At 42.7% G+C, this 9,920-nt stretch overlaps 1 protein-coding gene across 4 annotated transcripts in view; it reads left to right on the top strand.

The window, feature by feature from the left end:
* The first annotated feature begins 1,100 nt into the window (after nucleotides 1–1,100).
* Nucleotides 1,101–9,920, top strand: part of ERBB4 (erb-b2 receptor tyrosine kinase 4) — a 1,165,464-nt gene continuing 1,156,644 nt past the window's right edge. For 3 of the 4 annotated variants that reach the window (XM_023220218.1, XM_023220201.1, XM_023220209.1), the window contains exon 1: nucleotides 1,107–1,215. In XM_023220218.1, the coding sequence (XP_023075986.1) occupies nucleotides 1,134–1,215 (82 nt within the window). In that variant the 5' untranslated portion in view covers nucleotides 1,107–1,133. Of the gene's footprint in view, nucleotides 1,216–9,920 lie in introns of all 4 variants that reach the window. The other variant, XM_023220194.1, reaches the window with a different exon arrangement.

Below are 9,920 nucleotides of genomic sequence, written 5' to 3'. Positions count from 1 at the left end.
TGCGGGCAGAGGCTTTTTGCTGAAAGCAACATTGACTTTTCTTTTATTTCTAGGGAAAGTCCTGTCTGTAGATAAGCACCGTGGGACAATGGAGAAAATGCTGACTTGTTTTTTTAAAAAATCTTTTCTGTAAGCGCCCTTCCGATGGTCTGTCCACTCTGCGGGCCAGCTGTCCCAGGCCTCTGCCAGGGAGGGAAGAGAAGTGCTTCAGTGCATGGCTTCGGTGAGCCCTTTAAATCCAGCTTCCCCCGCCCCCACCAAGCGGCTCCCTCTCGCTGACAGGTGTTTTCCCAACTCCGGAGGCCTAGGATTTTGGGGAGTGGCTGAGCCAATGAGATTTCCCTTTGGGGCGGGGGGCGGGGGGAAGGGCGTGGCTAGTTGGGTCAGAGCATGGGCGGGGTTTGCGCGGCTGAGCAGAGCCTGCCTGGTTGCGTGGAGGGTTGTTTTATTCCCACCGCCCCCCCACCTTTTTTTTTTTTTTTTTTTTTTTTTTTTCTGGAGTCTTATTAATTTCTCTGTGGGCTGCAGCTGGAGACCGCGGAGCGTTGGAAATGACGCTCGGAGCTTTAATTACCGCAGCCGCCGGACAAGTGTGAGGAAAGCTGACAAGAAAAAGAAGGACGGGATCCGGGGAGAAGCGAGAAGCTCCCCCCGCCCCGCTCCCCTCCCGATTTGGACTGGAGGTGCAAGGAAACTGAAGAAGGAGCAGAACATAGCCCGGCTGCGGGGAGAGGCCGGAAACCTACCGCCTCTTTGCAATCAACTTTTTTTGGAAACCTTTCGCCCCCCTTCCTTTTTTATTGTTGACCAACCAGTGAGAGAGAAAGTGAGGAGGCAGCGAGCAAGCGAAGGCTCACGCGGGGAAATAACTGCACAGTCCGGCCCGGAGCGCCACGCGCGCACACCGAGCACACTCCAACACACGCACACTCGCCCCCTCTTCGAGCCCCGGCCCTGGACCCGCGGGCGCGGACTCGGTCGCCCGCCCTGGGAGTCGCTACACCGCGCGCGCCGCGCCCGCCCCCCTCGCGTCCCCACGGGTGCCCGGCTGGGGGATCTCCTCCGCGTGCCCAAAAGGGGGATATGCCATTTGGACATGTAATTGTCAGCACGGGATCTGAGACTTCCAAAAAATGAAGCCGGCGACAGGACTTTGGGTCTGGGTGAGCCTTCTCGTGGCGGCGGGGAGCGTCCAGCCCAGCGATTCTCAGTCAGGTGGGTTCCTTCTGGCGCTCCGGTAGCCGAACGTGCCGCCGCCGGCGGGGCTGCCTTGAGTGGCTCCCCTGCCCTCTTCACCCATCCCGGGAGGCGTGGAGGGACCGCTCGACCGGGACTTCTTCCCTGGGCTCTTGGTCGCCCCTCTTTCCATTTGAAACTTACCCTGTATGTGTGCCTGTGCTTTATTTATCGTGAAGAAATCACTCTGAGCCCCTCTTTTTTCTCTCCTTAACCCCCTGTTTTTCTTTCCCGAGCGTTTTGTGTGGGAGCCTAAGCGGGATCCCTTCTGGTGGCGCCTGTTGTTCGGGACATGGGAGACTCAAATCCCCAGTCAGAGGAGACTCTCCTGTCCCTGTCTGGTCCCTCGAGGGAGGAACCCGCACCGCCGGGGCCGCGGAGGGCGGGGGTCCGGGGGAGGTGCTGGTTGGGCCTTTCCCGCGCCGAGCCTGAAGGGCGGTGGAGAGTGGCGCTCAGAGACCTAGGCTTTGCACCTGTGTGTGCTGCCGGCGGCCGCTGCGCCCCCAGTCGCCCGAGCCTTGTGGGGTCAGATGCGACTCGCACCCGGCCTGGGCAGCCGGAGTGCAGCTGGCGGGCGCGCCTCGGTCCGGGGTCTGGAGCTCTGGGCCTCTTCGGCCGGCTTCCCGGAGCCCTCGCCCCATTGACTTGAGAGGCGCTTGCTGGCCTGCATGACCTCTTAAAAAAAAAAAAGGCTTGGCACACTTGAGTCAGAAGCCCGGCCTTCCCGTCGGTTGCCGTGTTTGGCTCCTGGAAGAGTTCTTCCTGTAGTTCAACTTGCTATTGGCCGGAGTCCTTCAAACTTGTCTGTTTACTGCCTGGCCGGGCTGCGGAGCCTGCGGGTCACTGGATCCACCCGCGGCGCAAGCGGCGGCGGTGGCGGTGGCGGTGGCGGCGGCGGGTGCGCGGCCACTGCTTGCTGGAGAGCTCGAGCCCCAGGTACCTGGGCAGGCAAAGGGCTAATTGACCCCGAGAGGCAGCGCGGCGGGGTTGGAGCTCCAAGGCTTGCAGGACTAATGATAGCACCTGCAGTGCAAGGAAGCTCAAAGTTTCTGACACTTGAGTTTCCTGGGGATGAAAGTGGGACGGGAGAGGTCTGAGGAGGACCGGTGTCTGATGCGGCCAAGGGGTGCCTTTTGGAGAGCCAGGGAGATTTCTGAAACCATTCGGGGATGGTGAGTGGAGCGTGGGAAGTAGCTTGAGGTGATAAAGCCCCCGGGAGTGGCGATAGGGAGCGCTTTAGGCCCCCAGAGGGTGTCCTTCTGACCTCACCAAGAAAACAGCAAGCTGTAGTTTTCCCGCTCCGCCCCCGCCGCCTCCTTTGCCTAGTAAACAACAAGTTGCAATCATCGAGGCTTTCAAAATGACCTTCGAATGGCACATGTGCGGCGTTTTGTGCTGGCTGTTTGCACCCTCCCAATTACTCCGAAATTCTTCACGCATACCAGGTCCCGCGCTCCAGCCACCTCCGGAATCACACCAACACGGACTTGACATTCCAAGCGGCCTCTTAGATACATCTCTTTTTATCTCCCTCCCCACTTCGAGTCCCTTCATATTTTCCCTCAATGGGTTGATTATACACATTGACCCATTCAAAGGCAGTGGCGACCGACATGCAGGCTTAGCCGAGAGGAATTTCTACGAGGCGACCTATTGGGGGCTGGCTGGTTCAGCCTCTGCCGCTGAGGGACCCTGCTCCGAGTGCGCAGCAATTTGGTATTAACTGTGCGGCTCCGGGTTGAGCTATGCCGAAAAGCCCTTTTCAGAATTTCTGCAAGGAATGTAATCCAAATTAGTTCTGCAGCTGTCCCCTTCCTCGTCTCAGGCGACACCAGCTCGCGCCCTCGCTCGTCTCTTCTCGTTTCGCTGGGCGAATTGTCAGACCCACAAGTGAGCCCATTTAGAGCGCGAGGATTAGCGTGCCATTGTTCCGTGTGTGACTCTGTACTTGAAATTCTGGGGGCACAAAGGCGAGTCTCACTTGTTCAAAACACAAAGTGATCCAGATGAAAGGGCCGTACAAAGAAAAACTCTCCGGTGCATCCCTGGTATAATTGCAACACGCTTACTAAGGTGTTCCATTGGAAACTGTAAATGCCCCGGGGACTTCTTTTTTCATTCTCCCCCACCCCCACCCTGCCGCACCTGGCAGGGAAAGTTCAGCTGGTTTTAATGCAGTGCTATTATAAAAACAAGTTACTGTCTGGGATATGAGTGAGGCTGTGTGTGTGCCTATGTATGTGTGTGGCTGTGTGTTCCCAACTAAATACATATTGCGCGTCTCCCCTCTCGCGGTTAGCAGTCAGTAGCAGTTTGGAGGAGTTTGTTTTGGTCCAAATGAGAAATTAAGTGCGGATAAGTAAACTAAGCTGCCAGAGGGCGACAAGATGTTGAGTGAATTGCTTTTAGATGAAACAAATTAAGGAAACGAGGGAAGACAATCTGCTTCTCGCATTATTAGACACGCTTGGAGTTCAGGGGAAAGTGGCATATTTTTGAAATGCTAATTTCTTAAGAAGCAGAAGGAATGCACCTTATTTACTGCTCTATGTGAACAGAATAGAAATATAGGGCAGGAGATGCTGTTGTATAGATCTTTAAGATATTTTTTAAAATAATTGTAACAGAAGAGGACCGTTTTTTTCTTTTGCTTGGAAAAAATTCAGCTTTAGAGAAGGTGATTTTTTAGAAATTCTAAAGGACGTTGTCTCATTTTCAATTATGCACTTTTAGATATATTATATCTAGATATATTATAACCAAAGTCCCTTTATATGGCAATTATAAAGCCTTTGCTAACCAAAGGAATAATTCTAAAAATTATGTCTTCCTTGTATAATGGAAAATTATTAATATTACCTTTGTATTGAAGAAAATATATAGTAGTATTGAGGTGGTACTCTTATATACCTTAGTAGATGAATGAACAAGTTCAGTTCTCATTTCTTTTTTGCAGGCAACTCAGTCTTGCTTTTCATTCTATAAAAGTACATATAGCTTTCTTACATGTTTAAGATACATCATTATATCTCCAATTCGTGGGGTTATTTTTCATTTGAGAAGAAAAATGTTAATAAAAGTGAAGTCATGAAAATGGAGTTAAATATATTTTTTAAAAAGCATCAATTCTCTTTCTTACAAGTGTTTACTGTAAGCACATCTATGGGTACACCGTTTTCTTTTTAATTTGAAATTCTCATATATATGGGGGCTTCTTAGAAGGTGTTATTTTTTTCTTGACAATGTGTCTAAATAAATAAATACCTATTCGTATAACTGCAAATTGCTTGGAAATACTATAAATGTTCTGTTGTGATGAAATGACTCCGTTATATCAGTATTCCTTTTTTTTTTTTTTTTTTTTTTTTTTGCTGTTAAACTCAACTGCTTTCATTTATTTTAATCATGTATGCATAGAAAGTGAAATTTTGTTGAAAATCAAGGCACTTACTGCTTTATATATTTTTTTTCATTTAGTCACTGGAAATGTGTCTTAATTAAGAAATTACATTAGAATATTTATCAGAGCATGAACTTTGTGAAAGATTTATGCATTTTTTATTCTAACCTGAGCACAGTATGTTTGCATTGGCTGATTTTTAGAGTTTGCATTTATTTGATAGAAAATCATATTTCCTCCTCAAAGTGGATTCGAATATTTAGTATTCATGAACTTTCATCCCTTTGGTTTTTAAATAGAAGTACTATTTAGCATCTGTCTTATGCATTCACCCTTCCTGTTACTATAGATTCTCTCCTTACAGCTAAGTATTTATTGAGTTTACATGTGTTAATATATATTTTCCCTTCCACCACTAAGTATATTGTTTTTGTGTGTGTCTTTCCTAGCACCCTGCCACTCAGCCACTGCAGGAGTCCTCTGAGCCAGTTTTCATTCTTTCTGATAAATCTGATATGGCTGGTTGGCCAGACAATCACAAGCCATTCCATTGCTCAGATTTATTCCTGAAAGAAAATAAAAAGGCATCGATCCAAGATCACTGGCACATCTTAAAAGCCTTGACTCCAAGGCCAAACCTTTCCACAGAGAAGTCCCTCTTACCCTTTTTCTTTCTTTCTTTTCCACTCTTGACCGAGGAAGGAAAGTGGACCACTGCCATTTAAAAAATGCTAGTGAGGCAATGAATTGTGCTATTTCTAAGTACTCTCTGAAGCTTGATTAGAGCCATCTTGAGATTAATAGCTATGCACAGTGCATATTTTAGACAATAAATTGAATTAGGATGGCTTAAACATTGCAATGCTTTAAAGTGGTATTATTTTTGTATTATATCAAACTGGTTATTAGGAAAAGTTAACATGTTCTTAAAAATAGCCAGAAGTTTTGGCTTTATATTATAGTGTTCTGCTGCTGTTGGATATCCATGTGTAGTTTGTAAATGCCTAAAACATAAATGAAATAAATGATCAAAACAGATTTTCTGATACCTGCACACTTGTTGGTACTTGCTCTGTTTAATTTTACCAGTTTTGAGAGACACTGCTTTGTAGAGATGCTAATATTTATACTGACATTAGTTTTTACAGGTTCAAGCCTACAGCTGTTCTATAGAAATTAATTATCAAGCAGATTCCACTGTTATCTTTTACAGTGATCTACTGAGTATCCTGTACAGGGTAAAATTTAATCATATTAACAACTTTTCTCCAGGTTATATCATTTTAGAGATGCTCTATTATGTTACATTTCACCATATGGAACCAAATTACATGTTTTATCTAATACTCATTTTCTGAAATATTATAAATATTGGCAGTCAGAGTTAAAACCCTACTTTTTATGATTTCTAATATAGCTATTGACTGGAGTTTCCAGTTTATAATGAAAAATAATCCCTTTTTATGAAAAAATTATACGTCAATGTTTCCTGAAACTGTGTGTCTTCAACATAATTTGAGGGAGACTTTAATTACCTGTTTTGTGGTTAAATGGGACATGAGACATAGTCACATGGTTTAAATCAGGATTTCTACCTTCCAGGGACAGTTCCTTGAGTTTCTTAATACCTTCAACAACTCGCTGCATCTCTTTGTGACTTGGCTTCTCTGCCTGAGAGAGAAATGCATGTAACGCACTATTTCTGCACTGTACAGTTTTGTGAAAATGACTTTAAAGTCTTTAATATTGAGATACATTCCAGTAAATTGTTTTTATAGATGTAATTTAAATTGCACATGTAATGTAAAACGTGTATACCTATATTAAGAAACATAATGTAAACTTTCTAGCAAACTGTCTGTCAAAAGAGTACCTGTCTAATGAAATAAAGAGGTTATTAACTCAAAGGCATTTGTATTTGAGGGCAATTTCCCCAAAATATTATTTTCAGAATTGTTCTATGGTCTCTTTTTTTCTGAGTTGTTGGTGATTCTGAAATATTTGTTAAATAAATTGCCCTATTTTCTAATTCTGTAATCAAGCTTTAAGGCCACTTCCTTGTTTTCACATTTGATACTTAATCTAGTGCTTTATATTTGTACAGACTTTTCAAGAGAGGAAAGCTGTCCCCTTTTACAATATGGAGTTGAAATATGTGGATGTTTTGGTAACAAATTCTAAAGAGGCTATATAGCATGTAATAATTGTTTTAGAGTTGTTTCGATTTTGAATTGTTCTGCAGGCCTGTCACTTTGCACAACTCCAGGGGGCAGCAGCCACATAGACTTTAATAGGAAGAGTGCATGCCTTAGCTGTGGGTAGTACAGCAACAGCTCTGCTATTGTGTGATGCTAGCGAATAAAGCACTAAAATAAAAGTTAGAAGGTTTGGGTTCTGCTCATACAATCATTTGTTATGTGATCTTGGATTAGAATACTTGCTTCTATCTGAGTCTCCTTACCTTTATTAGTTGTAGCTAAAAGTCATGCCTAAGCTATTAACATTTTGAATGTTTTTAATAATTCAATTAATTAGAAATGGAAAGTTTAGAATTTTTAGAAAAAAAAATCATTGGTTTTTAATTATTTTTGTAAGTGGATCTCTTTTTTTTGTTGTTGTTCCAAGTCAAGTCATAGGCATAGCCCTTGTTTCTCAAACAGGTGAAAGAGTAAAATAAAAAGAGAGCTGCGTAGTTAAGCTGCAGGGAGAAGCCAGCTTTGAGTCCCCTGCCATTGACATTCCCTCACTTTCCTTCCACTGTTGCCTCTACTCTCCTGCACTGGTGTCATAGAAGTCCACTAGAAACCACTGATGTAATCCAGTCATCTTATTTTTTAGGTAAGGAAACTGACAGCACAAGGAAGTTAGATAATATAAGCTAGTGGCAGCTCCTGACACCAATATCATTTTCTGTAGCATACACCAAAGTATTTGAAAAACCACTGACACATAAAAAAATAAGGAAACAAAAGGTTATGTTGCATTAAAGAGAATTGAGAAACTGAAATGAAGACAAATGGATTGGATCCACACTCCTAATTATCATATTGTGTAGTTCTTTCTAAAACTAAGACAGTGGGATCCTCATGATCATCTTTAATTTATATTTGGAGAGTAATCATTGATTGCATTGATAAGTTATGGCACATGAGGAGTAAATAAATAAAGCCACTTTTTAAAGACATAGTTCTATAAGAGGATTTCTTTACCTGGTTAGGTCTATGGAGACATAGAATCGTGAATTCCCTAAAAGTCACACAGGAGCCCACAGTACTATCTGTGTATAATAGCACTTTTCAGAGTTTCTTTTTTCTTTTTTTTAACCTGGGCTTTATGAAGATGTCCAATAAGCAGAAAATGGTTATTTTTTCCATTTTAAAAATAAATACTATGAATGCTGAAATAAGATGGATTGTAAAGGATCGACAGTGGGTTCCTCACCACCAATTAGTTGGTGGAGACCTTTAACCAGGAAATCCGTGGGAATATGTCAGATTCATCTAGGCCCGTCCTTGGACCTAAGGTTATCATTTTTACTGTCTTACTGTCTTGGTTGGACCATGCTCTTTCATAATGGCCCTAAGACAGTTCTATTCTTTGAGCAAGTGCATAAGCAAAGCTTTAAGTACTGACTATAAATTTATTTCTATAGCACTTTTGCCTCCCTCTAGTTGGGTTCTGTAAGATGCTACCTCTGGGCCTTGTGACTTTGCACTATTTTTGACCTAACCTTAATGCTGTCTGGTTGTAGCTGAGTTCCCTCCTGTGCCTCAGCCTTCTTGGGCATAATAAGCATTCTTATGGGCCCGGGTGACAGAAGGGAGGTTCGAAATTGTTTTGGCAGGAAGAGTCACTTCCTGTTAGAAACTGGAGATGAAAGTGGACCCCCGTAAAAGATTAACATGAACACCAAGAAACTTCCTGTGCAATATCATTAAACCTCTCCTATGAGAAGTAACTCAGGATCATTACTATTAATCACATTATTTCTAATATTGTAGGGGTTACTGAAGCGTACTAAACACCAATAGGAATATGCAAGATCCAGTTTGAGTCCTGAGAGTTAAACTAAAAGGACTCAAGACCAAATGAAGATTTATAATATATTTCATTTGGAACATAGTTTAAATGTGTTAGAAGAAAGTGAATGGTGCAATAAACACTCTTGTTTTCCAAAATGATTAGACTTGTTGACAATCGGTTTCACCTGCTAAATCTTTACTGCTCTGCTGACCTTTACTTACCCTGGTCCCATGTGCTTCTAGTATAGGTGGATATCCACGTGTTAATCTTTCGAATACAAGTGGGGATCGTAAACCTGCTTTCAAAAAATGCATGTGCTTGTTTTCTCTCCTCTGCTGGGGTTATCTCATGGCTGGTTGGGACTGAAAAAACATTGACGACAGATTCTCCAGGCTCTGTGACTATATCAAGTACAGCTGTGACTTGAGCGATACGTGGCACAGTCTTCTATTTCAGGATGGGTCCCCATTACTATCAAGGGGATGCCTAATAGAGATCATGGGTGGCAGTGACTATTTTGCTGTAGGCAAACTCTTACTGAAATCTTTGTCATTATTTCCTGTGTTTCTCTGTGGGCATAAAGAATGTGAGAATATGAGTTTCTATAGTGATCTATGAAAACCAAATAAAAATGCAACAGAATAATATTTATTTTATACACATACTTTCATTTTCAGGAATTCCTTTTGTCTGGTAATTTTGTCTAGAACAGAGCACTTAAATAAGTTTGTTTTAAAGGAAAGTTGACTGCATAGGTATGTTAAAATCTACTCCCCAAGATTTTTGTAAGCATCATCTGGTCCTTAGAAATCTCAGGCAGGGTTATTGCAAGATCCTCTTTATGAGTCGTCTTCTTTCATGCCCTCGTACCTCTAAAATCTCCTTCTTGTCACTGTCAGATTACCATTTCTAGCATTATCTTAGTTTTTATTCTGAAACTTTTCATGGATCCCTTTTGTAATTTCAAAGCCTGCTAAAGCTGTCTTCTATTTTCTTTTAAATCCATCATAGAGTCTGTTAACACGTATTCTGTCTAAAAATCAGACTAACCTAGTCAGTATCTCATGACTCTGCCTTGCTTATTGTCCTTACTTTTGCTGATCCCTTTTCCTGGAATTTGTGACTTACTTGGTGCTTCTACCTGGCCAAACTTTTGAATCTTTTAAGTTTTACTTTAAATTATACCTCTTTGTTACATCTTTCTTCACTGACTACCCTAGTCAGTAGTCCTTCTCAATATCACTTATCTGGCATTTAATCA

Source organism: Piliocolobus tephrosceles, chromosome 11 (genome assembly GCF_002776525.5).
Source record: "Piliocolobus tephrosceles isolate RC106 chromosome 11, ASM277652v3, whole genome shotgun sequence".
NCBI lineage: Eukaryota > Metazoa > Chordata > Mammalia > Primates > Cercopithecidae > Piliocolobus > Piliocolobus tephrosceles.
Note: the sequence above shows the minus strand (reverse complement) of the source record. Positions and strands in the feature narration are given on the sequence as shown.